The following is a 27,199-nucleotide window of genomic DNA, read 5'->3' as shown; positions in this document are numbered from 1 at the left end:
TCCTAGTGCCACAGCAGGGTGGCACTCAGCCAGTCGGTCACTGGCCAGCATGTGGCCTTGGGTAGCCGGCCACTTGCACGTTAGTGCAACTCTGGCATCTAGTAAGGCCCTGTAGGCTGCAGCTGGTGTGTGCCCACTTAGTGAGGGGGTGTTCTCTGAGCTCTGCCTAGCAGTACCATGTATTGTCTCCTAGTACTGCAAAGGGAAGATGTGCTGGAAATGCAGTGGCCAGGTGGTATGTGCTCATGCATGGCTCTGAGCACCTCTCCTTATGCACAGGTAGGAGCTGCTAATTAGCTTCTCAGAGCATGCTGTGCTCAGCTCAGTCACTCACCACCTGGATCCCAATACCTGCGGGCATGCCCTGCCCAAGCCCCTCTGTGTAGCTGAACACTGAGTGCTCAGGCTCTGCTCCCCTCCCCGTGGCACTGCAATTCTAGCACAGTGACTGGGGGCTGTGCAGCATTGTTCTGCAGCCCAGCATCTCCCCCAGCTCTGGACATCTCGGCCACTCTCATCTCTCTGCAGCGCACAGAGGTGAATCAGCATTTTGGCTCACACGCTCTTGTCACCCCCCCCCCCCCCCCCCCCGCATGTTCCCACTTGCTGCCGCATTCTCTGCCTTTGTGGCTGTTCCTTTTGCTCCTGCCCTTACTCCTTCTATTTTAACTTTCTGTCTTGTTCTGTGGGCAGTGGGGAGCAGGGTTCTCTCTCCTGGGCATTCCTCCTCCTCGTCCTCCTAAGTTTTAACCCTCCTTGAACCTTGGCTGCAGTGTTTCCCTACTGGCTCCTCTGTCCCTTACACGTGCAGCCAAGAAAGCACTGAGTCAAATCCAAGCAGTGCTCGATTTGTGAGGCAGCCTTCTCAGGCTTGGCAGATGATGAGTTGTGCCTAGCATGCACCTAGCCTTCCATCCCTAATTCTGTTAGGTCCTGGGGCTACGAGTCGAGCAGGCAAGTGGGGTCCCTACCTACCAAGGCAGCTGTGAGTCCAACAGGGGAAAATGGACCAGGAACCACAGTGCAGAACAGGGAGAGTCTCCAGAAGAAAGGAGAACCCTGACTGCTTAACTAAGGGGATAAGTCCCAGGGGCCTCTTGCAGAAGAGGGGAGGATTGCAGGGCCACGAGTGTCCTCTGCCTCCTTGCAAGTTGTAAAGTGGGTCCTGAGCACCATGGGAAAAGAAGCAGGGCTTCTAATCAGCTCCCACCCTCCCGAGCTGTCCAGGTGGGCCCTGACTAGTTCCCCCTCCCCGTCCCAGGTTCAGAGCCAGACCTCTCAAGAGGGCTCCAGGCCTTACGGAAGACAAGCCGTAGGCGGCCTCCCCAAAGCCGCAGCAGAGTTTCTATGCTCCCAAAGTTCGCAAAAAAGATAAAAAATCTGAAAGGGGAAAGAAAAGGCACATAAAATCCAGGAGGTCCGAGTCCTCCGACTCCTCCCCCTGCGGAAGGCGAGCTGTCTGGCGCTGACTACAAACAGGCTGCGGGGAAAACTCAGCAAAGGCTTTTTCTCCTAGAGAAATGTCAAGCCATGTACAGCAAGGTTATCTGCATGATTCAAACCCAACCTCAGCAAGCTCCTGAGAGTGAGCCTCGGAGTCAATTTCTTCCCTCAAAACCCTCTCCAGTGGTGGGGATACCCCTTCATTCTTCCTTCCAGGGGGTGAGTGGGGTAAGCCAGGCAAGGGCCAGCACGTTAACAAGAGCGACCTCAGGCTCCATAACATTCCAGACCCAAAGGACTTCAAAGGCTGACCCTGCTGTAGCGTCCCTCCCCAGGGATACCATTAGCCCCTCAGAAGAGGAGTTCTACCCTATTTTCCACTGCATGCATCCGATGAAGTGAGCTGTAGCTCGCGAAAGCTTATGCTCAGATAAATTTTTGAGTCTCTAAGGTGCCACAAGTACTCCTTTTCTTTTTGTGGATACAGACTAACACGGCCGCTACTCTGAAACCTGTCATTAGAAAGGTTTCAGAAAATCCAGAAATTTATCATCTTGCTCCAGAGCTGTAGCAAGCCTACCATAGCACTGTGCTGTGCTAGGACTCCTGGTAGTGTGCATAGGGATCACTCCATGGGCACAATCACGCATCAGACCTCTTCAAGTCTTCATACTAAAGGTGTGGGAACATTTCCCGGAACACATGAAAGATCAAGTACGGGTTCCAACACAGGTATTTAACTCCTTATAATGGTGGTCAGCCCATGATAATGCCTGCAAAGGCATGCCCATCTGCCTTCCAGATCTTTTAGTCCTTGCAACCAAGGCCAGCCTGGAGGGCTGGGGAGCTCACTTCGAGACCCAAACAACCCAGGGCCTCTGGAGCTAGGAGACAAAGGCTAACAGCATAAACCTCCTAGAGCTGAGAGCTGTTCAGCTAGCTCTGCAAAGGTTCCAGCTCACTGTAAGGGGGAACCATGTCCTGGTTCAGTCAGATACTATGACTATGTCTGCATATTTAAACAACCAATGGGGAACAAGGCATCCAGCACTACTTGTGTGAGCAATTGAAATAGTGAGGTGGATGGAACGGTTCTGCCTTTTCCTCAGGGTGATCCATATCAAAGTGGATCTGAACCACAAAAGGGCAGATGGTCTTACCAGGCGCAGAGTCAACAACTCCAAATGATTCTGAATCAGGACTCACCATTCATATATTCTGCCTCCCTTTAACCAACCCATTTGTGAATCATCAAATGCAAAGAAGCCAAAATACTTCACAAGTGAGGCAGACCCCAGAGCCGTGGGCACAGATGCCTGATTGCACAGTTGGCCATAGGGCCTACTTGACACGTTTTCACCTTTTCTGCTACTGAGGAAGGTGGTTCAGAAAATAAAATGAGAGCAGGCAATGGTAATGCTTATAACTCCTCATTGGCCAAGGAGACCTTGGTTCTCAGACCTGATAGAGCTGAAACTGAGACTCCGACTCCAGGTTCCGTGGATACTGGACATCCTTTCAAAAGGTCCTGTTCTTCAGCCAGACCCAAAACAGCTTCAACTAACAGCCTGGCTATTGACAAAGAAGCACTAGAAGGTCTTGATCCATCTTCCAGATTCATTAAGTCACTGCTTTCATCTAGGAGTATCAATACTAAAAATATCCTGTTCTCTGTGGTCCAGGTTCTACAACTGGTACCAAGAACACAATGCAAATCACAGAAATCCTGGAATTCCAGCTATTCTGGACTTTCTCCAAGAAGACATAGACAGAGACCTTCAGCTGAATATCTTTTCATGTCAGGCGTCTGCTCTTAGTATTGTGCTATTTGTAGGATCCTTGGCCCCCTTGCAGAGCATCCACAGGTAGCCAGATTCCTTCTAGCAGTCCAATTAGCCAGACCAGCAGTCAGGCCAGTCTTCCCAGCATGGGACCTACTGCTAGTTTTGAGGGCCCTGCCAGCCATCCCTTTGAGCTTCTGACTCCAGTGTCGGCCTTTCATTTATCCATTAAGACTGGTTCTTAGTAGCTGTCATGTCCACCAGGCAAGTGTTGGAGCTGGCAGCCTTATCCATACATGAGCCTTACTGGGTGTTCCATGAGGTCAAAGTGGGGCTCAGGACACCAGCATCCTTTCTTGCTAAGGTAAATTCCTTCTTTCACACTTCCCAAGAAGCTGTGCTTCCTTTGTTCTGTCTAAAACTACAACATCCAATGGCAAAGATGTGGCAGACCTGGAATGTCAGAAGAGCTTTGAAAATCTCTCAATTGTGCAGAATCCACAAGAAGATCGGACTCCTAATTTGTGTCCTTCTATTCGAAATGCCAGGGACTCAGAGCTTCCAAGTCCTCCATCGTTAGGTGGATCACACTATGTATTGTGGAACCCTGAATCCTCAGAGGCTCCAGTCCCAGAAGGGATCAAGGTGCACTCCATGAGATCCTTAGCAGCCTCATGGGAGAAATAAGCAAGTGCTTTGGAAATTTACAAAGTGGCCACTTGGTCTACAGCAGGGATCTCAAACTCAAATCACAATGAGGGCCACATGAGAAATTGTACATTGGCCCGAGGGCCGCATCACTGACCCTCCCTCCCCCAATGCTGCCCCCGGCTCCGCCCCCACTTCACCCCTTCCATGAGGCCCTGCCCCTGCCCCACCTGTTCCCACCCTTTCCCTGCCCCATTCCAACCCCTTCCCCAAATCCCTGCCGCTGCCCCACCTCTTCTCCGCCTCCTCCCCTGAACACGTGGCTCCCCGCTCCTCCTCCCTCCCTCCTAGAAAGCACTAAGTGCTGCCAAACAGCTGTTTGGCAGCGGGAAGCACCTGCAGGTAGGCAGAGGAGCAGGGACTCAGCGCACTGGGGGGAGGGGAAGCAGGGGGAGGGGAGTCTGGCGGGCCACAGGAAATAACTCCGGGGGGGCGCAGGATGCTTGGCGGGCCACAGGAAATAACCCTGCAGGCCGCATGTTTGAGACCCCTGGTCTACAGCTAACATCTTCATTAAGCTCCACAGGGTGGGCCTTCTGTCTTCTGAAGAGGCTCCTATGGCAGAATGATGCTGCAGGCAATGGCTCAGATATAGTACAGATTTTGAGCAAGTTCACAAAAGGGGCAGGGGGTACTTTTCTATCAAACTTTTGTTTCATAACCCTCCCTATATCTGGTTGCTACTTCCCAGACAGCCAGAACTGTGGGAGAATCAAAGATTTTGTAGCGATAATTTCCTTTCTGCTAGCAGCGTCTCCCACAGTTCTCCCCACCCTGGATGGCTCAGGAGCCAGGGTTAGATACTAAGTGGAATTGTTACCATAGGATTGTCTTCCTTGGTCCAATGTACATAATGTCATTATTTTTGGAATATTTGTAAACGCTATTCCAGTTTTACCGCTTGGGAATATTCCTCTGGCAGCAAGTGGGAGCAGAGAAGGCATGGCCACAGCGTGCTGATCCAGCTCCATGAGCTGCAGCGAGAGGAGATGCTGCTAGGTAGCAGAAAATAAATAATCTTTGAGGAATTTTCCTGCCTCCTTTGGAAATGGCAGGGTCCCCCAAACACTGTGTACCTCCAGCCTCTCTTGTCTTGTCAGGGTTGCCCAGCCTCTCATCACACAGCTTGAGTGCCCCCTCCCCCCACACCACCCCTTCATTGCCCTGGGCCTTGACACTGCAGCCTCTCCCAGAACCAGCAGCTGCCCCCTCACATCCCTGCTGGCCTAGACCTGTTTGCCACCTTGGTCCTAGCTCCCCCAGCCCAACCTACTTGCTTGGATGCCACCTTCGGGCCCTCTGACCCTCGGTGCCCTCTCCAAACCCCAGTCAATGCTGCTTGCCCACCAGTGGCTTTCAGGCAGGCTCTAACGCATGGACACAGCTGCTGGAAGAGAACAGGTGCCCGTCTCTCTGGCCTTGCCCTGCAGGGAGGGAGAGGCGTGACCAGCACTCTGCTTGTCTCCTATGCTGCCAGGATCCTGGACACCCCCTCCGGCTCGTCCTGTATCTGCCTGTGGGGGAGGAGGGGGACACTGCAGCTTGCACAGAGCCACTGTGCTGTCCAGCCAACTTGGCTGCAGTTTACCATTCCTGGGCCAGTGGGGTGTCCTGGCGCGAAGTCAGGCACAGAGCTGTGCTGTGTGCCCCACAAGTACCACCCTCCCCTTTGGGGCCAGTTCTGGTGCTCTCTTCCCTTTCACTTCAGCCCTTCCCTCCGCAGACACCGACTACATCAGCCTGGAGGAGCTGGCCAAGGTGGAGCGGATGCTGAGCCACCTGAGTGAAGAGTCAAAGCAGGCAGCTGCCTCCACGCTGGTGAGTCCCATTCATCCAGCCCCTGCCCAGTCCAGACACCAGCAGCCTTGTGGGGTGGAGGTGGGGGAACCAGTCATGTCAGCTCAGGACTGGTGACTTGGGAGGGTTCAGCCTGGGCAGCTGTGGGGCTGGCTCTGCACATGCTGCCTAGCTTGGCCACTGCACTGCCCAGCCAGCTGTGTACCCAGTACTCTGCTGAATGCTAAATGCACCCACTTCTCTGTGCCTGGCAGCTTGGAACCACTGGGAGATGGCCACACAGGGTGCAGGACTGCTGCCCTGCCGCATAGTGGGCGTGTTGGGGTGAGGGCTGGCTGGGAAAACTCCCCAGGGCAGAGGCTCCCTTGGCCAAACCTGGGGTATGAGGTGTGATTGGGAATCCCCAGGCAGTCTGAGTCTCTCCAGGATTAAATCCCTGCTATGCTGGCTGAGCTGAAATTGGCCCCAGGGTGCTACACAGGCTGCCAGCCTGAGCAACCCCGGGGAAGCCGCCAGCCTGGGCTACAAGGGACAGGAGTGCTGGGCTCAGGCCACTTGGTGCAGCACCCCCAGTGCTGCTATCTGGCAGGAGGCAGCCCTAGGGAGTGTGTGGGTGCCTTCAGCTGCTAACTTGAGGCCGGGTGATTGTCTTTGCAGCCAACCAGTGAGGAGGACCTGTGCCCCATCTGCTACGCACACCCCATCTCGGCCATCTTCAGGCCATGCTCCCACAAGTCCTGCAAGTGAGTAACTGTGGCCGCCCTTTGCCCCTTCCCTCCCTACTGGGGGCCAGGAACAAGGGCGTCTGCTCGGCCCCACAGGATAGGAGCCAGGGAGAGCAATGCTTCTCCGCTCCCCTTGAACCCCTCCCCTGGCAAAGACTGCCTGCGTCTGGAGCCCAAAGACCTGGCTCATGCTCCATGGAAGCTCTTGGACATGTTTGCATGTGGTTGGAGGGGCTCCCCAGTGAGAGGGCCAGGCCCCATCCCTCACCGCACTGGGGCTCCAGACCTTGCTGCAGGGTGACAGAGCAGGGGTGCAGCCATGGGCTCCACTGCTCAAGGGAAGAGCTTTGCCTTGGTGTGCTAGGTGCAGGGCTGGGCACAACTCCCTCATGGTACAGGCTTTGTCTTTTCAGAGCATGCATCAATCAGCACCTGATGAACAACAAGGACTGCTTTTTCTGCAAGGCCACCATCACAGGCGTGGATGACTTCATCAAGCCGGTCAGCTCGTAGCAGGGGGCCTGGGCTGGTCCTGCAGGCTCCAGAGGCTCCTTTCCCTCAGCCTCCAGTAGGGGGTGGCCTAGCTCTGGTTAGTTGTGGGCCCTTCCATGGCTCAGCCCCCTTGCTCACGAGGGTGAGGGTCACCAGCAGATGGTGGAGGTGCTGCTCTTGCCCTGTCTGAGCCAAGGCTGGGCTTGGCTCGTTCAGCAGGTATGGGGAGGCCTAATACAGTAAGGGCTGAGGGGCCACCTTTCCCTGGGGAGGCTAATGCCAGCATGTACTCACCACCACAGCCTGTTGAAGCCTGGCTGCCCCCAGGGCCTGTCCTGCTGCTGTTGCCATTTGCTATGGAGCATTTGTTCATGTGTGAGCCTATGCGCTGCCTGGGACTGGCAGTGCTGTGTTGAGCCACTGCCAGCTTCCCTTTGCTGGGGGTGAGGCATGCTTTGGCCCCAGCTCTAGGTACCAGGCAGCCAGACTGAGGAGAGCTACTGTTTCTGTGCTAAGCTAGACAAAGAGCAGAGGCTGTTCACAGCTGGCTTGGTCTAGGCCTGGTGGCTGAGTTCTCTGCTGGGCTGTAATTGGCTGGGATCTGGCAGCCTGCAGTCCCCCAGCTTCAGCCTGGTGGGGGCGAAGTAGGTGGCACCTCACCCTGCAGCTCCTGGAGGATGTGCTAGCTGGCAGCAGGGTTGGGGATCCCTGCTGGTTTGTGCAGGAGCCTTGGCCTGGGTCTCAGCTGGGGACAAGGCTAATGCTTGAGCTCTGCTGCAGGTGGGGTGGGACTAGCAGTGGTGTGTGATTTGTGACCAGCCCTGTGGGATTGCTCAGTACTGTGCATTGGGTGCTGTGTTACCTGCCCCAGCCAGGGTCACTTCCCTGCATGGGAGTATTAAATTATTCTTCTTTATGTGGTGGCAACTTGTGTGTGTATGGCAGATGGGAATGAAAGGGTTGGGGATCAAGAAGCAGCTGTGTCTGGGCAGGGGGCAAGCCCCCAGCTGCCTCAGGGGGATAAAGACACACAGGAATGGTATGGAAAGTAAGGCTGTGCCAGCCCCAACCCAAATGGGGTGGGCAGGGGCCACAGAACCAGCCACGGCACAAAGGTGACACACGGGCATTCAGCACTTTTAGACAGTGTAATTGTATTGGGTAGGGCCCTGTATGCCTGGCCCTCAGCGGCACACCTGGCTCCTACCAGCACAGGCATGTTGCAGCTGTGGCCCCCTATTTTCCCTGAACACTTTCTACTGCTACAGGATCGAGCTCTTCCCCCTGCTGCCCCCCTGACAGCAGCCCCATGGCCACAAACCCCCATTAGCCCCTAGCTCCTCAGAGCCCAGCAGCCCATGAGGGCCTAGTGCTGTGCCCTGCTGTGAATCCCTCCTAGGCATCCTGGCAGAGATGCTGTGCCAGCAGAGCCAGCTCCAGTGCCCACCCCTGCATGTAGGGCTCTGCTCCAGGAAACAAAGTGTTAACAGTTCAGTAGCAGGCCTGGCCCAGCAGCTACATGATGATGCGTGGTTCCGGCACCGACTCAGCGATGGACTTGTGTGGCAGCACATTGGCCCCGTTGAGATAGAGCTCATCATTGACGATGACGTCCTCACCCAGCACTGTCACGTTCTCCATCCGCACCTAACCGAGACAGGCCGCCTGTCAGCCAGTCCCCACCACATGCTTCCCTAAAGGCCGAGCTGGCAGGGTGGTAGCATAGTTGCAGCAGCCCTGCCCCAGAGGCAGCATGTCTCCCACAGTGTGGGTACATGGGTGGACTTGCCCAGTGCTTCATTCACTCAATGCTGCCTCTCCTGGCTCCTGCTTGGGTCCCTCCCCCACAACAAGCCCTAGGCTAGAGGAGAGATGGGAATCCTACCACTGCAGCCAGGTGCAGCAACAGCCCCCCCACCCCCACGTTTCCCTGGGCTGGGAGCAGCCTGGCCCTTTCAAGCTGGCAAGCCCCTTCCATGCCTGCTCAAGGAGGAGGGATGAACTGGGATCTGGTCTCTCTAACTGAAGCCTGCCCCAAAGCCAGACTTCCACCCCAGAGCTGGAGTTTGTATCCTTGCCCCCAGCTGTCACCTCTGTTCTTCTGCAGAAAGGGATTGTGCCTTAGCACCCCCAAACCAGCCAGGCATGGCCCCCTCCAGTGCCCCCAAAAAGAAAATGGTCACAGCCATGACTCACCAGGGAGCACCAGCAGCCATGTGTAGCCAACTAACCAGCAAGTGTTTATGATAAACACACAGCCAGCCTCACTGGCTGCTGGGCCTTGCTGCAGGCATGCGCCAGCCTGCCAGGTAACTCACCCACTGACCCACAGACGACAGCCAGCCAACAATGCAGGACTCTAGCCAGGAGTGGGAGCGGATACGGGAGCCCTTCAGGATGGTGCAGCGCTTGATCCGTACCCCATCCTCCACCACCACCCCAGCCCCAATGGTGACATTGGGGCCAATTGTGCAGTTCTCACCAATCTGAGCACTTGGGTCCTGGAAAGGAAGAGCGAGGTGGGTGTAGGCCTACACTACAAGGGCAGCTACCTGCCCTAGCACCAATCCCTATTGCTCCAGCCCTCATGGTGCTAGGGGTATCTGGCCACGGCCTAGCATGGCTTGCTGGAGGAGCTGCCTTTTGAGAACAGAGCAGATGGGTAAGCAAGGAAAGTCATGGACCCAAGTCCTGGCTGATTCTCTGTCAGCATAGGGGACCCTCACCCAGCAGCAGGGAGTTCCCTGGCTCAAGGCAGCCCTGTGCTAGGAGATACCAGCCCACTTTGGCGAAGGAGGCCCCATAGCTCCCCCACAGAGATGAGAGCCTGCCAGCAAACCCCCCCCCCCCCCAATGCTGAGCCTACCAGTACTTAGACACAGATGCCAGACCTGGTAGCCCAGCGAGGGCCTGCTTCTCAGGTCAGTTGCTGAGCTCTGGTGCAGGCAGGCAAGAGAGAGAGGGGAGTCTCCACCCCAGGTTCCCCTCTAGGCAATCCCAGGGTCATCCTGTCCCTACAGAACCATGCCTTGGCACAGTCCTGCATGGGAGGGGATAACTGCCCCTAGCCACATTCCTTCTAAAGGAAGTGCTGTTACAGATGCTTGCAATGGCCTGTGCCTGCAGAATGGGCCAGCCCACCTTGCTCAGCCCATGCAGACTGCTTCGGGGGGAGCTGCAGTGCTCAGCCATACTCAAAGTGCTGTAGGTCAGAGGCCTCCTCAGGACCCCCGTGACAGCACAGCCCTCACCTTTCTGGGACCTGCTCAGCCAGCGAGGCTGCCTGCAAACCCCAGGTTTGTAGCACTCCACAGAGCTCTGCCCGACCCTTGGGATGAGTACAGCATGTGCTTGCTGTGGGCCTGTTTGACTGAAATGTATCGTGTGGGCTGGTTGGGGGCCATGTGCTGAGGCTAGCTGAGAGCTTCAATCCCTAAGTCTTGAACTGTTAACCAGCGGGCAGAGCTACTCATGTAGACAAGGGTTGAAAAGCCAGCTCCAAAGCAACAAGCGGAACTAGTGAGAGGAGGTTAGAGAGTGAGCGAGAGAGCCAGATATACTTTCTGTTCCCTAAAGTTAGGCCAAGAAACTATCCCTTCCCCCACCACAGGCTCCAAGAGTACAAATACTGCAGGCAAAAGTACAAGTCCAGGAGCAGAGCAGGGTCTCTCCAGTTTATTGCACTGAATACAGCATGGATGATTACCTCCCTCATAGACATGTGGCTGCAGACAGCTCCTGGCCCTCAGAGACTAGAGTGGCTGAACTGACAGAGCTAAGGGAGACAACATTACAACGACTAGACTTTATGGGACACAGCAGAGCGGGCCCACCCCTGGCCTGACAGCCTCGGGGCTGCTGAGGAGGATGAAGGTCTCAGGGAAAGAACATCAAGCTGGAGCAAAAGGCAATAAACCCTTAATTGGGACCCTCATCTCACACTGAGGACACCCTTCCAGGGGAGAGACCCCACTAACTAGGAAGAGATAGGTAATAGTAATGGGGGATTCAATTATTATAAAACCAGCTCAGTTTGTGAGAACCACATGGTGAATTATCTGCCAGGTGCAAAGGTGCAGCTCTCAAGACATCTAGGACAGACTTTGTGCAGCGCTGGGGAGGGGCCAGTGGTCATGGTGCATGTAGGTACCAGTGCCATAGGGCAAGGCAGGGGAGGTCCTGGAGGCCAAATGTAGGCTGCTAGGTAAGAGGCTAGAGTCCAGGAAAATGGAAGTGCTCTATTACACTGAAATGCTTCCAATTTCAGTGCCAGACAGGCAGGTCTCATTGCATGGATCAGACAATGGTGTTAGGAAGAGGGGCTTAGGTTTATTAGAGAGAGAAGGAGCCAGTACTGGAGGGAGGGGCTCCACCTCACCCAAACAGAACCAGACTGCTGGCATGTCAAATTAAAAAGGTTGCAAAGGAGTTTTTAATCTAAGGGCTGGGGGAAAGCTGACAGGTGCAGAGGAGTGCATGGTTTGGGCAGAAATCCCTTGGAGGATCTATTAATGGGAATTCTCTATGTCCTAGTAAAGAGGCAAGGACAAAAATTGATAAAGTGCAAGTAGGAACTGAAGAGAAACAGTCAAATGAAAGAGTCCCATTCAATTATATCACATGAAGGCAGACAACTAAACACTGACCAATTTTTTTATGCACTTATATACAAATGCAAAAAGTCTAAATACTAAGATGGGAGAACTTGAGTGCCTGGTGTTAAATGATTATAATCAATGGGAGACGGTAAAACCAGCATCCTATAGATGTTGTAACAACTGGGTAGGTCGTGCTAGTGGGGGAGTGTGAAAAAACAGAGTGAAACTTGTAAAAATCTTAAATGAATCAAACAGCACCACAGAATTGCTGTGGATAGAAATTCCATGCTTGAATAATAAGAGTATAGCAGTAGGAAATACACTACCGACCACCTGACCAGAATAGTGACAGTGATTATGAAATGCTGATAGAGATTAGAAGCGAATATAGTTGAACCGCTTGGTGATAATGTAATTAATGTAATTAAATTTAACATCTGGGGGGTGGAGGGAATACCAAAGGAACTCATCATAGTAGCATTTAACTTAAAAAAAGGGGAACTACACAAAAATGAGGAAGCTAGTTAAAACAGAAATTAAAACTAAGTCACATTAGTGAAATGCCTGCAAACTGCATGGAAACTTTTTAAACCACCATAATAGAGGCTTAAGCCTACCCCACAAATAAAAAAAAATAGTAAGAGGAACAAAAATAAATGTGACATGGCGAACCAGCAGAGTAAAAGAGGTGGTGAGAGGCAAAAAGGCAGGCTTTATAAATTACAAGTCACATCTTACAGAGGAAAATAGGAGCCTAACCTCTGGCAAGTGAAGTATAAAAGTATAATTAACATAAGAATGGCCATGCTGAATCAGACCAAACACTTCATTTAGCCCAATGTCCTGTCTGTCAACAGTGGCCAATGCCAGGGGCTTAAGAAGGAATGAACGAATGAGACAGCTGAAGAAAGAATTTGAAGAGCAATTAGCAAAAGAGAAGAACTGCCAGTAAAAAATCCTTTAAGTTCATCAGAATCAGGAAGCCTTCCAAACAATCAATGGGGCCACTAGGCCATCAAGGTGCCAAAGGAGCATTCAAAGAAGACAAGGTCATTATGGAGAACAAAATTAATTCTTTGCGTCAGTGTTCGCTGCAGAGGGTGTGAAGGAGATTCCCCTCACCTGAGTCATTCTTTTTAAGTGACAGATCTGAAGAATGGTCCCAGATTGAGGTGACAATAGAGAAGGTTTTGGAACAAAGTGATAAATTAAACAGTAATAAGTCACTAGGACCAAATGTTATTCCCCAGGAGTTCTGAAGGAACTCAAATATGAAATTGCAGAACTACAAATGGTGGTATGTAACCTATCACTTAAATCAGCCTCCGTACCAGATAACGAACGTAATACCAATTTAAAAAAAAAAAGGCTCCAGAGGTGATCCCAGCAATTACAGGCTGGTAAGCCTGACTTCGGTATCTGGTAAATTGATTGAAACTATAGTAAAGGAAGAATTCAGACACATAGATGAACACGATTTGTTGGGGAAGAGTCAACATGGCTTTTGTAAAGGGAAATCATGCCTCACCAATCTATTAGAATTCTTTGAGGGGGCCAACAAACATGTGGAGAAAGGTGATCCAGTGGATATCGTGTACGTGTACTTGGACTTGCTTTCTTAAGCAAAGTAAGCTGTCATGGAATAAGAGGGAAGGCTCGCATTGATCAGTAATTAGTTAACAGAAAACAAAGAGTATGAATTAATGATCCATTTTCAGAATGGGCAGACGTAAATAGCAGGGTCCTCCAGGGATCTGTACTGGGACCAGTGCTGTTCAATAGATTAGTAAATGATCTGGAAAAGGGGTAAACAGTGAGGTGGCAAAGTTTGTAGCTGATGCAAAATTATTTAAGTCCAAAGCAGTCTGCAAAAAGTTACAAAGAGATCTCATACAACTGGGTGTCTGGGCAACAAAATGGCAGATGAAATTAAATGTTGATAAATGCAAAATAATGCACATTGGAAAACTTAATCCTAACTGTACGTGCAAAATAATGGGGTCTATGTTAGCTGTTCCCACTCAAGAAAGATGTTGGAGTCACTGTGGATAGTTCTCTGAAAACATCCACTCAGTGTGCAGCAGCAGTCAAGAAAGAATACAGAATGTTGGGAATCATTAGAAATGGGATAGATAATAAGTCAGAAAATATTATAATGCCACTATATGAAGCCATGGTATGCCCACACTTTGAACAATGTGTGTATTTTTGTTGCCCCATCTCAAAAAAGATATTAGAATTGGAAAAGGTTCAGAGAAGGGCAACAAAAATGATTAGGGGTATGGAACAGCTTCCATAGGAGCGAAGATTAAAAAGACTGGGATTGATCAGCTTGCAAAAGAGACCCCAAGGGATGATATGATGGAGGTTTATAAAATCATGGCTGGTGTGGAAAAGGTGAATAGGGAAGTGTTATTTACCCCTTCACATAACACAAGAACCAGGGGTCACCCAATGAAATTAATAAGACAGCAGGTTTAAAACAAACATTTTTCACACAATGCACAGTCAACCTGGGAAACTCATTCACAACATCCCCTGGCAAGGCCAAAAGTATAACTGGGTTCAAAAAAAGGATGAGATCAGTTCTTGGAGGATCAGTCCATCAGTGGCTATTAGCCAAGAGATGCAACCCAAGCAGTGATGCAACCCAAGCACCAGGTGTCCCTAGCCTCTGATTGCCGGAAGCTGGGATTGGACACCAGGGGATGGATCACTTGATAATGGCCCTTTTCTGCTCACACCCTCTGAAGCACCTGGCATTGGCCCTTGTCGGAAAACAGGACACTGGGCTAGCTGGACCTTTGGTCTGACCAGTGTGGCCATTCTTACGTTCTGTTCTTTTCACTCCCTCCCTGTGGGCTGGCCCCAGGCACTGCCCAAGGGAGAGAATTACAGCCAGCCCCTTTCCTTGGGCTGGAAAGCCTGAGCCTAGATGACCCCTGGCCAGGACTAGCTCAGGCTGGTGTCAGGACAGCAAGGGCCCTGTCTCAGCTTCCTCAGACAGGGCCCAGACAGCCCACACTCCCCATCTGGGAGGGCCCCAGTGGGATGAGGGACCGGGCTGGGCTGGCCATAGCAGGCCTGCTGGGGTCCCACATGGGGTGCACAGGTTGGAGGCCAGTGCCAGTTAGTGTCCTGGGTCTGAATTTCCTAGCATACTGCAGCAGAGCTCAGTAAGCCAAAGCCCACGGCCAGTTACAGAGCCCTACCATCAGAACCCACACAAACCAGCTCAGCTCCCGAGAAATGGGGGGGAGGCGAGCAGCAGGGTGACCGGGGTACTGCAAGCCCACCATGGGTGTCACACTGTGGGTGGGTCTACACCCACCCATGTCAGGATGGAAGCAGCGTCCCAAGCACACCGCTAGGCGGAAGAGCACAGATACTCACCACCAGCACGTTCCCCATGAAGCCAGGGCCCGCATGCAGCCTCTCTGGGTGCTGGACCCTCAGCGACTGCAGGAACATACACATGCCCGTCAGAAAGTCCTTGGGCTGCCCGATGTCCATCCAGAAGCCTGTAGGGACAGAGCAGCACTCACAGCCTACAGGAAGGGCAACAGGGCCAGGTCAAGCCCCCACAACAAGCACAGGAGATTCCCCCCATCCTTCTGGATTGGCCCAGAGGAGGCAGCTCATATACCCACTTGATGCCACTGGCACAAGAGGCACACAGACTTGGGGCAGAAGGTTTCCTTTGTGCTGGGGCAGAGAGGGGGAGGGCCAGGACTGTTTCCCAAGGCAGAGCAGAGAGCGGGGAGATGGATGTCTCCTTTACTCTGGGGCTGGGAAGGGGTCTCAGCGGGGTCCCTTACCCTGCAGCTCCATGGCATAGAGCTCCCCATCCTGAGCCATCACTGGGAAGATCTCCTTCTCTATGGAAGTGGGCCGCAGCTGCAGACAGACACACAGCACCCAGTCAGGGGCATCTCCTCCAGCCTGGTGCTCCCATTAACCCGAGTGCACAGCCTCCCAGTTCCCACAATGCCCTCCAAGCACCTGGCTGTTAAACCTACATGCAGCCTAGAGATTCCAGGTGGTCATGAGAGCTCCTGGCTGGGCCTGGTCTCTGCTTCCATGCCCCCGGGCTCCACCTGATCTGTTTCAGTGCCCTAACTGCTGGGAACCCCTCCCCTTCCACAGCCTCCTCTGTCTCCTAGAAAAACCCCAGCCCAACACTCAGCCTCCATCTGCCCTCTGCTACACATGCACACAAACCCAGGGAGGGAAGGGGTGCGGACCAGGAGACATGCATCCCTCCCTCCCACCCCCAGCCATTGCTCTCCCTTCTGAAGGCTGGGCCCACAGGTGACCAGCTCCCTACCTGGATCCTGTGCAGGAGACTGGGGTTGAAGATGTACATGCCGGCATTTATCTTATTTGAGACGAACACCTGGGGTTTCTCCACAAAGCGGTGGATGCGCCCTGTCTCGGCTTCGCACACTACCACCCCGTACTTGGAGGGCTCCTCCACCTTTGTCACCTGCAAGGCAAAGTCACCGCAAGGCACCTCCCTGTGGGATGACTGAGGGAAGGCCAGGTGGGCTCTACCAGGCCAGTCACTACATTGGCCAGGACGGTTTCCCCTTTTTACAGGCAGGGAAACTGAGGCACAGGGAAAGGACTTGGCCAGGACTGCATAGCCAGTAGTCCCATTTCTGCCAGCTCTACTCAGGGGGGCCAGAATGGGGGGGGGGGGGGTAGGGGCTGCTGGTTTGTATAATTTTTGGTGGTGCCCAGAACAGGTCCAAGTCCGCCCCAACCCCCCCCACACACACCTGCCTAAGGCTCTGGGAAGAAGTTTGGGTGCGGGAGGAGTGTGGGCTCTAGGATGGAGTTTGGCTGCTGGGGGCAGGGTCTGGGCTCGGGCAGGAGGTTCGAGTGCGGGAGGAGGTTTGGGCGCTGGGTGTAGACTCTGGGCTGGGACAGAGGGTTGGGGTGTGGGAGGGGCATGGGGCTGGGCCAGGGATGAGGAGTTTGGGGTGCAGCAGGCAGGCTGCCCAGGGGCTGGGGGCCAGAGAGGACTCCCCCCAACCCTCTCCCCACTGTCAGCAGTGAGCTCTGGGGGAGGGGGGATCCCCTCCCCAGCCCAACACTCACCCAAGCTCCTGCAGGCTGCTGCTCAGGAGGTCCAGCCAAGATAAGCCCCCCACCCCCACCCCAGAGTTGCCTGCCAGGAGAGAGGAGTGGGGCTGCCATGTGCCTCCTCCGGTGCAGCAACTGTCTCAGCCTGCCCCCAGTGCCGCTCCCTTGTAAGTCGGCTGTGGCAGCTGCCAGCAAGGGAGCGTAGCGCAGAGCAGCAGCCCGCTGCCCACAACAGACAGGGACACTCGGGGGAGGCGCATGGGGGTGGCAGGCGGGGCCAGGGGATGCTCCGCAGAAGGCACGTGGGGGCGGCAGGCAGGGCAGGGGGAGAGACCCAGCCCCAAACATTGGTGGAGCCGCCCCTGGGGGAGGGTCATAGAGGCAGTGGCAGGGCTGTGCTTCATGCCTGGGGAGCTGATAATGTGATCAGTCCTCCCACCACAAAGTGTTGCCCCTGCCAGTAGCACCAGCTTCTTCCCAGTGGGGAGCCAAGGTGAGCCTTAGCCCCCTCATTTCACCAAGGAACTCTGCCCCCTGCTCCTCCTCTTCCTCCTGAGGCCCCGCCCCCTGGCCAGGCCAGAAGCCAGAGCCAGGCCATGGTAATAGCTGCGCAGGGAGCCCAGGCAACTGTGGGGAACCCCAAACCCTCCACCTGGTCTGGGTGGTGCACCTCCAGGGTGAGAACACAGGCTGGGGGCTGCTCTTGGCAGGTGGAGGGTCCTGGGACTCCCCACAGCAGCCTGGGCAGCTCTTATCCTGGCCCAGGCAGCCCTTATCCCAGCCCGGCTCCAGCTTCAAGCCAGGCTAGGGTGGGAGGGGCAGGGGGCATGGCCCCCCATTTTTACACAGGTTCCAGAACTCCTGGCTGTGCCCCTAAAAGCCCAGGAACAAGTGTAGCCTGGTACGCCAAGTCAGTAGGGGGTGGCAGGAGCCAGTCCTGTTCCAACCTCCAGGAGTCAGCCCTGGGCACTCACCACAATGGAGCCCTCCTTGCCGTGGTGCTTGTGGAAGCGCACCATGTCTGTGAAGGGGAAGTCGCAGATCACGTCACTATTAAGGACGAAGAAAGGCTCCGAGCTCTCAGTCAGCAGCTCCCGGGCCAGCGCCAGGGGTCCCGCTGTGGAGGGAATATGGCTCAGAGAGAGTTGGCAGGGGGCAAGGCCACCCACTGCTCCCCAGAGTGGATACAACAGCTGCCAGCAGGCACTGGCTCCACCCTGCGCTGAGCTAGCCGTTTAGCTTCAGTTTTATGCAAGCGGGTGGCGTTGGGATGAGAAGCCTCACCCCATCCCTGTAAACCACATGAGCAGGTAGTCGGGCCCCTCAGCTGACCCTGAAGGGGGCCCCACGGAGCATGTGGGATGGGCACAGACTCACCTGTGCCCAGTGGCTCCTTCTCATGGGACAGGGAGATGCGAATGCCCAACTGAGAAAGGTAAAAGAATCCAGGGTCAGGAGGATGCACTGCACTAACGGCCATTTCCTGCCCCCCCCCAAAATATCCCCGATGCCACCCTGCTCTGCCCAACCCCCCCAGATGGTTTCCCCTGTCCCCCCATGCTCCCAACCCCCCGCCCCTTCTGCATAGCCGCACCCCGCCCTCCAACCCTTCCACATGGCTCCCCGCGGCCCGGTCTCACCCGCTGCTCCTGCTCCCGCATCGCCCCCTCCAGCACCTCCGACATGTAGCTGACAGCCAGGATCACGTGATTGACGCCCGCCTGCCGGGGAAAGGGAAAGCGCGTCAGCGGCGGGGGCTTGGGAGCCGCCGCGGGCGGGGTTCGGGACTCGGCCCTACCTGGCGCAGAGCCTCCAGCTGGTGCAACAGCATGGGCTTGTTGCAGAACTCCACCAGCGGCTTTGGGGTGCTGAGTGTCAGCGGCCGCAGCCGGGTGCCGTAGCCACCCACCAGGATGAGCGCCTTCATCGCCCTGTGTGGGGAGGGGAACCGCCACGTCACGCCGGCGCGCGGGGGCAGGGCCCGCCCTGCTCCTGCTCCTGCTCCGCCCCCTGCCCGACAGTCTATCCAGCTCCTTTTCCAGCCCACCCGCGCTCATCCATCCGCCGCGCCCCGCAGACGGGGAAGCCTAGGCCGGGCCTCCTGACCAATCCCAGCGGCAGACGTGTCCCTCCACCCAGGCCGGCCAATCATACAGCACGCAACGGCATTCCCATAGTAACCACAAACGTCACAGGGACTACGGCGCGCAAGGAGCTGGTCTAGCGCAGGAACAGCCAGATCTCAGGAGCCAGGGTAAACCACGCCCCTCGCGTAGCGGTGCCGACCGGTTCCGCCAGGCAGCCCCAGGGGGCGGCCTCCTGGCCCCACCCCAGCCTGCGGCCTGGGGCGGGGGTGGTGTGCCAGGATACGGCGGGGGCGGCGAGGAGTTTCCCTGTCTTGGGGCAGCTGGGCCATGGCAGGGTCAGAGAGGACGGTGCACACGGAAGAGCTGTAGAAGAAAAGGAGAGAGAGAAAACGCCTACTGGACCTGCTAGAGTAGCAGAACCAGAACCACCAACTGCCATCACTCCAGAAGTCCACAAATAGGCGCACTTACGTCATCATAGAATATCAGGGTTGGAAGGGACCCCAGAAGGTCATCTAGTCCAACCCCCTGCTCAAAGCAGGACCAATTCCCAGTTAAATCATGCATATAGTGAGGAGGACACTATTGCTGAATATCTGACTACCTTCAAAAAGCTATGTGTAATAGATGCTTTCCCTGGTAATAAGAGAGTTCCTACCCTGATTGCAGAATTAACTGGTAAAGCTCAAAATATATTCAATGGAATACCGATTGGAGATGCTTTAGACCAATGGTTCTCAAAGCCAGTCCACCGCTTGTTCAGGGAAAGCCCCTGGCAGGCCGAGTCAGTTTGTTTACCTGACTTGTCCGCAGGTTTAGCCGATCGTGGTTCCCTCGGCCTGCGCTGCTTCCCCAGTGGGAGCCGTGAGCGGCCAAACCCACAGACAGAGCAGGTAAACAAACCGGCCCGGCCCGCCAGGGGCTTTCCCTGAACAAGTGGCGGACTAGCTTTGAGAACCACTGCTTTAGACTACTGTAAATTTAAAGATAGTGTTTTGCAAAGTTTTCAGATTACCCCCTGTCAGGGTTCCCTCCCCACTCTGAACTCTAGGGTACAGACGTGGGGACCCGCATGAAAGACCCCCTAATCTTATTTCTACCAGCTTAGGTTAAAAACTTCCCAAGGCACAAATTCTCCCGTGTACCTTGGATTAGGTAACACTGCCACCACCAAGCAATTTAGACAAACTCAGGGAAAGGACCACTTGGAGTTCCTACTCCCCCCTAATTTCCATCAAAGCCCCCGTATCCCCTTTCCTGGGGAGGCTTGAGAATGAACAAGATGAGCACAGACACACAAAAAACCCCAATCAGATTTTAAAAGAAACAGAACTTTATTAGAAAGAAAAAAGGTAAAAGAAGCACCTCTGTAAAATTAGAATGGAAGATAATCTTACAGGGCAATCAGATTCAAAAACACAGAGGATTTCCCTCTGGGCCAAACTTTAAAGTTACAAACAGAAAACCAGGAATACACCTTCCTCTCAGCACAGAGAAAAGGAGTACTTGTGGCACCTTAGAGACTAACCAATTTATTTGAGCATGAGCTTTCGTGAGCTACAGCTCACTTCATCTGATGAAGTGAGCTGTAGCTCACGAAAGCTCATGCTCAAATAAATTGGTTAGTCTCTAAGGTGCCACAAGTACTCCTTTTCTTTTTGCGAATACAGACTAACACGGCTGTTCCTCTGAAACCTGTCATTATGCAAGGCACTGCATTTAGCCGTATGGAGTGGAAATCTATCAACTGCATGAAGGAAGTGAGCTGTAGCTCACGAAAGCTCATGCTCAAATAAATTGGTTAGTCTCTAAGGTGCCACAAGTACTCCTTTTCTTTTTGCGAATACAGACTAACACGGCTGTTCCTCTGAAATCAGCACAGAGAAAATCACAAGCCAAAACAAAAATAAGCTAACGCATTCGCTTGCTAGTACTTACTAATTCTAATGGAGTTGGATTGCTTGCTTCCTTGATCTATGTCTAGCAAGCACACACAACAGACAGACCAAAAACTCCCCCCCAGATTTGAAAGTATCTTGTCCCCTTATTGGTCCTTTTGGTCAGGTGCCAGCCAGGTTACCTGAGCTTCTTAACCCTTTACAGGTAAAAGGATTTTGTGCCTCTGGCCAGGAGGGATTTTATATACTGTATGCAGGAAGGTTGTTACCCTTCCCTTTATATTTGTGACACCCCCAAAACATATAGAATTAAATTTAGGAATCTTAAAAGGGTTGTTGGGAAGAGTAATGAGGAATATGTAAACAATGAAAGATTTGTTGGGAAAATGGGTGAGGGGTAAAGAGGTGGCAAGTTTTGAAGGAATGCTTGATCTTGTTGCTCAAGAGCATTTCTTGAGCATGTGTAAGGCTGATGTAAAGCAGTGTCTATGGGATAAAAATGTAAAAACTGTGGATGAGATGGCTTTTTTAGCTGATGCCTTTGAACAGACTCAGGCATCTATTGAGAGCAGGCCACAGAAGAGGGGTTTAAAACTGGTGGGAAGGGAGGATCCCATTTTGCCCCTGGGAAGAGAGAAGGGGGTTGGGAGTGTTGCCGGCACCCAGTGCCGAGAGGCTGAACAACAGCTTGAGTTGGTTCGTTACCCGGTGTGCTGCACCCAATAATCACAACGGGGTGGAGAAGCAGAAAAGTTTATTTGCAGCTGCAAAAAGGTACAGGGAGAATAAAATCTCAAATCCTGCACAACAGAGCAGGAAGTTACACAGGCTTTTATACATCCTTTTTTCCAGCATACTTGTCCAATAGCAAGCTGCCCCAAGTATCCATATAGCCAGCCAATCCAGTTCCCAGCTAGTTCCCTGATTCTCTGTATCATTTGTTAAACTATACATAAAGCTGCTAGTTTCAGGCAGTCTGACTCTGCAACATACTGTTGCAGATTCTCAGCATAACTGCTGTGTGTGCCTCCAGGCGGGGGGGGGCAAGGACACTTGGGCCTAGTACGCAGAGCTGCTGCGAGTGCCTCCAGGCAGGAGGGGGGGCCAAGGACACCGGGGCCTAGTGCAAGGAGGCTTCATCGACACTCGTGGTCTTCCATGCCCTCGAGTTACCTAGTGGCCATGCCCCAGTGTTCCCAACAACTCCCCCCTTTGAGAACACTCAACAGCCTTGGCTCTGAGTTTTCTCACTTGGGCTACTTATTTCTTTACAATATGACTTTGCATAAGCACTTTGTGATAGCCCTGAAGAGAATGACTTATTAACTTTTGCAAAAGGGCCCTGACACATGATACTGCACAGCATAATACCAGTAATACAAGCAATACAGGAAAGAGAATTTTCAATAGCAGGCTAAATAAACCACCAAGCCAAGACGACAAACGCCAGCCTGAAAACAAGGTTTGCAACCAATCGTTTTCTGGGGCAGTATAGGCAACCTGTGCTCCGGCTCGGGCATGGGCCTCAGCCTGTACCCCCTTTTATAGATTTCATAACTGCTATCATTTACATATACACAACATTGGGGCCCGACGAGGGCACAAACCCCTCCTTGGGATGCCAAGAGATAGTCCAAAGCCAGCCTGTTTTGGAGAGAAAACGTCCTTAGCTGCTGTACCTCTTTATTTAAAGTTTTTACTGCTGACCCTAAATTACTAACTGAGTTTTTTAACTTTAAGGCCACCTTCTTAAGTACCATCTGCAGCCTTACAGTATAGCGGCCTATGCATGCCATGGCTGGCCCAGTAAACAGTGGTGCTATTCCCAGTACAGAGCACCCTACCAGCTTCTCGGTTGTGAGGGGATTCTTCATATTGCCCTCTAATGCCGTAGTCAGTCGCCGCAGGGTCTTTTCTCGTGACTCAACAGAGGTGTCTCGGGCATTTCTAATCTTTCCTTTGGGCAGTGTGGCAGTTATGGAAAGATGAGGAACTCCATGAGCTATATAACAGCTACCTGTCCAGTTGGCTGGCAGCACCTTGTAAGCCTTTCGGCCACATACAAAATAGTGACCTTGTAGGGCCCAGTAAGGACTGTTTCTTAAGGGGATTCCTGGGATATTTAAGGCTGCTTTGGCTGCTTTTTTAAACAATTTATATGCCTCTATGGGAGCATCTTATTTTTTTGATTGGGTACAAGTGGGGGCGTTTCTAATTGTGCTGTTCAAATTACACTCGCCATAGGGATCACTACAAACCCACCATTGGCTTGCTACATTGGAGATATTAACTGGACAGCAAGTTACATTTCCAAACCCCTTTTTTGTGGTAAGATTATTTGTAAGTGTTTCCCTAAAAGGGGAGGAACCATTACACCCACACTGTTGGCCTCCCCTGTTGGTCTTTATCCAATACCCATCAGCCCACTGTGTAATAACACAGGAGCTCTTTCCCACAGGATGCCCATAGTGATCAGATTGGTTTCGGGTAAAACATAATACTTCCTCAGTGCGTACAGCAACTGAATACTCCTGGTCCTGATAGGTGGCCTGCTGTAAAGAGGTCTTATTCCAGAACGGTGAGTCCGTTCTTTCCTGCTCTTTGGTGGTGGCTAATTCTGCTAGGGTCAAGGGCAGCATGTCAAGGGGCATTCCCGTTTTGGGGGATAGTGGAGTTGGAGCACATACCCAGCAATCAGTCTGGTTTGTTAAAGTAGCAACATGGTGCGCAAGCAAAACAAAGGAGTTATGCTCCCGATATGCACAGTTTGGAAATACCAATACAGAGAATAACAATGTTACCCAATTAATTATGACCAGAGTCTTCCCAACCCAGGGTCTCCAGTACCTGGGTGGGCCCATTTTAGCATTAAGGCGCCCGCTATTTGTGTCTTTTAAACAGTAGCTTTAGCCCGAGATCGTCACTAGATGAGGAGTCAGCAGGTTGGATGGTCCACTGTCCTGCTGATGAGGGGGCGGTTACTGCCTTCAGACGAGAGTGATGGATCCAGTTCTTGTGGCCCTCGATCTTTGCCGCTGTATGGGAGATCAGCAGGACGGTATAGGGTCCTTTCCACTTTTCCTGGAGAGGCTCGTCTTTCCAGGTGCAAACAAGCACAGAGTCACCGGGCTGTAAGGAGTGAACGGGAGAGTCCAAGGGGACAGGCTGGGAATCCTTGGTATACCTGTGAAGAGACAAGAGAACAGCAGACAGGGAACACATACACCGTGACAAAAAACCATTACCCAACTCCCATTCCCCTGACAGAACTGGGGTGCCATTCATAGGCCATGCCCTTCCAAACATAATTTCAAAGGGACTGAGCCCTAATCTACCCTTTGGGAGAACGCGGATACGGAGTAGGACGAGGGGCAAAGCATCAGGCCATCGCAGTGAGGCTTCTTGGCACACTTTTGAGAGATGCCGTTTAAGGGTCTGATTGGTACGCTCCACTACACCACTGGCTTGCGGTCTCCAGGGCGTATGGAGTTTCCAGGGGATCTGTAAGGCATGTGAGATGCTTTGAATGATTTTTGATGTGAAGTGTGTCGCATTGTCAGATTCCATCCACGGGGAGTACAAAGCGAGGAATGATCTCCTTAACAAACTTGAGGGCCACTGTTCTGGCAGTGCAGTTATGGCATGGGAAGGCTTCTGGCCATCCGCTGAACCGATCCACTATGACAAGGAGATATTTGAACCCTTGGGTCCGGGGAAACTCAGTAAAGTCTATTTGCCACAGTTGTCCAGGGCCCGGAGTGGGTTCTAGGGCAGCTGGTGGCACAGGATGTCCCGGTCGGGGGTTATTCTTTTGGCAGACTAAGCAGTCTGCTTGTACCTGGGCAGCCAGGGGTCGGAGTCCGGAAGTGATAAAGTATTTTCCCATTAGCTGGATAAGTGCTTCCCTGCCAGCATGAGTGGTTTGATGTAGTTTCTGAAGCACTGGCCGGATTGGGCCCTTTGGTAAGAGGACCTTCCCTTCTGCGGAATGGAGCCATCCCTCCTTTTCCCGGAGACTGAGTTTGTCAGTTAGCTGTCTCTCCTCCCCAGAGTACTGAGGGGTTGGAAGTTCCCCTACTGAAGGGATAAGGGCATGCATATGGGCATTCTCAGTCTGAGGGGATGGCAGGGTGGCAGCATGCTTAGCCTCTCTATCTGCCCAAGCGTTACCTCTGGCCACATCTTGATCCTCCCTTTGATGGGCTTTACAATGTACCACCGCCACTTCCGAGGGGAGTTGTATGGCTTCTAGGAGCCGGAGGATTTGGGGCCCGTACTTGACTGGGGAGCCTTGGGCTGTCAGCATTCCCCTTTGCTTCCATAGGCCAGCATGAGCATGCAGCACACCAAAAGCATACGTTGAATCAGTAAAAATGTTGACCCGCTTTCCTTTTGACAGTTCAAGTGCACGGGTCAGGGCTATTAGTTCAGCAAGCTGGGCAGAGGTCCCAGCAGGCAAACCTTCAGCTTCCACAGTGTCATGGAGGGTCACAACAGCATAACCCGCCCTCCTTTGCCCATCTATAACAGTACTGCTACCATCAGTGTACCACTCATAATCTGCATTTGGGAGGGGTACATCCTTTAAATCCGGACGGCTGGAGTACTGGACATCTATGATCTCTAAACAGTCATGTTTCTGTTCCTCTGTTTCTGGCAAGAGACTGGCTGGGTTAAGGGAGGGGCAAGGCTGTAGGGTGACTTCAGAGTTCTCTAACAGCTTAGCCTGGTACCGAGCAATCCGAGCCTGGGTGAGCCAAAGCCCTCCCTTTGCATCCAATAAGGCTCGGACCATGTGGGGAGTATAGATTTGCATAACCCCTCCCAATGTTAGCTTCTCCGCTTCCTCAAGCAATAGGGCAGTAGCTGCGACCGCCCGTAAACATGCCGGCCAACCCTTTGCAACCTGATCCAATTGCTTAGAAAAATAAGCCACGGGACATCTCCATGCTCCTAACAGCTGTGTAAGCACTCCTAGGGCCACCCCCCTTCGTTCATGTACATACAACTGAAACGGCTTTGAGAGATCCTGCAGGTCCAGAGCTGGGGCTTCCATTAATTTTCTTTTCAGGATTTTAAATGCCCTATCAGCCTCTGGGGTTCAATAGAAGGGGTCATGATCTGCTCCTTTTACACAGTCGTACAGGGGTTTAGCCCACAGTCCAAACTCTGGGATCCATATCCTGCAAAAGCCTGCCATACCCAGAAATGCCCTGAGCCGCTTACAATTATTTGGAGAGGAACTTGACAGATAGATTCCTTTCTTTTTTTTTCGCTTGAACGCTGACGCTCCCCTTGCCTTAGCTGTAACCTGATCCCTCTCCACCTCAGACAACAGGGTTCTCAGGAGGACATTACAGTCGTCTCAATCGGCTTGTGACTACTGAGGCACCCCTCAAAGACTGAAATAAACCTGCTTGCGTTCGTTGAGAATTCCCCAGCCTGTGTTTTAAAAGCTGCTAAGTCTATTGGATTGAATGGCACATGGGTGTAAACTTGCATAGTGGTAGCCTGACGTCCGTCTGCCCCTGGGCAAGCCACAACAGTCTCGGTAAGCAAAGGATAGAGTCCCACCGAGGGGGCAATCTCTGTAACCCGAGGCATCCTACCCTTATACGGTGGGAGTGTGGGGGCCGAAGGGGACACCGGCTCTGCCATTACAGTGGGGGTGGGGGTCTGGGGACTAACATTAGCTACTACCGAACCAGTCGGAGTCAGATTACAGCGCTGTAAAATATCTGGTCGAGTACATAAAGTCAGAAACAAATGCGCATACATATGTTCATTCTATTTCCTTGTTCTCTGACAGAACAGGAATAACTGAAGGATCGTGTTGTAATTAATTGACCCTCCTGGTGGCCACCACTCCTGGTCCTCTAGCTGATATTGAGGCCAGTCAACTGTACAGAATCGTTTTAATTGGCTCTTAGTCATCGGATCCGCACCAAATACCTTCCAGTTTGCTAGAATGCACTCTAGGGGCGTACACCGTGCCCTAACCTCTGAGCTCTGTCCCTGTCCCATACCTACAGGGTAACTCTGGGCGTCCCCAGGTTCCAACAGAGCATACAATCCGGATTTTAAAAGGTTCCTACCTTATGCAAGGGACCGGTTCTTCACCGTGGCCTGCAGCTGCTCCTCCCCCATGTCTAAGGGACCGGTTCTTCACCGCCGTCCACAACAGCTTCTCCACTATATGAGTGCGTTGCACCGTTGTGCCCTCTGGGGTCGATCAAATCGCGTCTCCTCCGAGGCCCCCGATGAACTCACAGGTGCGCGCTGGGCGTCGGTTCTTGCTACAATCCTCGACCTCCAGGAGGGGTCCGGGCAAGGCTAAATTGCAGCCTCGTCGCCCACCCAGGGACGCCAAAAGCTGTTGCCGGCACCCAGTGCCGAGAGGCTGAACAACAGCTTGAGTTGGTTCGTTACCCGGTGTGCTGCACCCAATAATCACAACGGGGTGGAGAAGCAGAAAAGTTTATTTGCAGCTGCAAAAAGGTACAGGGAGAATAAAATCTCAAATCCTGCACAACAGAGCAGGAAGTTACACAGGCTTTTATACATCCTTTTTTCCAGCATACT

At 53.0% G+C, this 27,199-nt stretch overlaps 3 protein-coding genes across 19 annotated transcripts in view; 1 reads left to right on the top strand and 2 right to left on the bottom strand.

Annotated features, from left to right (window-relative positions):
* Positions 1–7,862, top strand: part of RNF123 (ring finger protein 123) — a 160,560-nt gene extending 152,698 nt beyond the window's left edge. For 4 of the 8 annotated variants that reach the window (XM_048856501.2, XM_048856502.2, XM_048856499.2 and 1 more), the window contains exons 37-39: positions 5,641–5,750; positions 6,387–6,472; positions 6,868–7,862. In XM_048856501.2, coding sequence (XP_048712458.1) covers positions 5,641–5,750; positions 6,387–6,472; positions 6,868–6,967 — 296 coding nt within the window. In that variant the 3' untranslated portion in view covers positions 6,968–7,862. Of the gene's footprint in view, positions 1–5,640; positions 5,751–6,386; positions 6,473–6,867 lie in introns of those variants that run through there. The other 4 variants (XM_048856507.2, XM_048856505.2, XM_048856503.2 and 1 more) reach the window with 3 other exon arrangements.
* Positions 7,863–8,080: 218 nt separating this feature from the next.
* Positions 8,081–18,738, bottom strand: GMPPB (GDP-mannose pyrophosphorylase B). Of its 2 annotated transcripts, XM_048856578.2 has the most exons (9): positions 18,431–18,650; positions 18,273–18,353; positions 18,010–18,058; positions 17,607–17,749; positions 15,872–16,030; positions 15,363–15,441; positions 14,938–15,065; positions 9,265–9,447; positions 8,081–8,593 (listed from the first exon to the last, which is right to left on the bottom strand). In XM_048856578.2, the coding sequence occupies exons 1-9, from the start codon at positions 18,557–18,559 to the stop codon at positions 8,462–8,464; spliced, it is 1,083 nt and encodes a 360-aa protein (XP_048712535.1). In that variant the 5' UTR covers positions 18,560–18,650; the 3' UTR covers positions 8,081–8,461. The 2 variants fall into 2 exon arrangements, with proteins under 2 accessions (XP_048712535.1, XP_048712534.2); XM_048856577.2 differs by lacking the exon at positions 18,010–18,058 and having other exon boundaries at positions 18,431–18,738.
* Positions 18,739–21,354: 2,616 nt separating this feature from the next.
* Positions 21,355–27,199, bottom strand: part of IP6K1 (inositol hexakisphosphate kinase 1) — a 124,260-nt gene continuing 118,415 nt past the window's right edge. For 8 of the 9 annotated variants that reach the window (XM_048856556.2, XM_048856550.2, XM_048856560.2 and 5 more), the window contains one exon: positions 21,355–27,105. The gene's annotated coding sequence lies outside the window, so the exon portion shown is untranslated. The remainder of the gene's footprint in view (positions 27,106–27,199) is intronic. The other variant, XM_048856552.2, reaches the window with a different exon arrangement.

The sequence above is a fragment of the Caretta caretta genome, chromosome 7, assembly GCF_965140235.1.
Source record: "Caretta caretta isolate rCarCar2 chromosome 7, rCarCar1.hap1, whole genome shotgun sequence".
NCBI classification, from domain to species: domain Eukaryota; kingdom Metazoa; phylum Chordata; order Testudines; family Cheloniidae; genus Caretta; species Caretta caretta.
The sequence above is the reverse complement of the archived record's forward strand: the minus strand, read 5'-3'. Positions and strand labels throughout refer to the sequence as shown.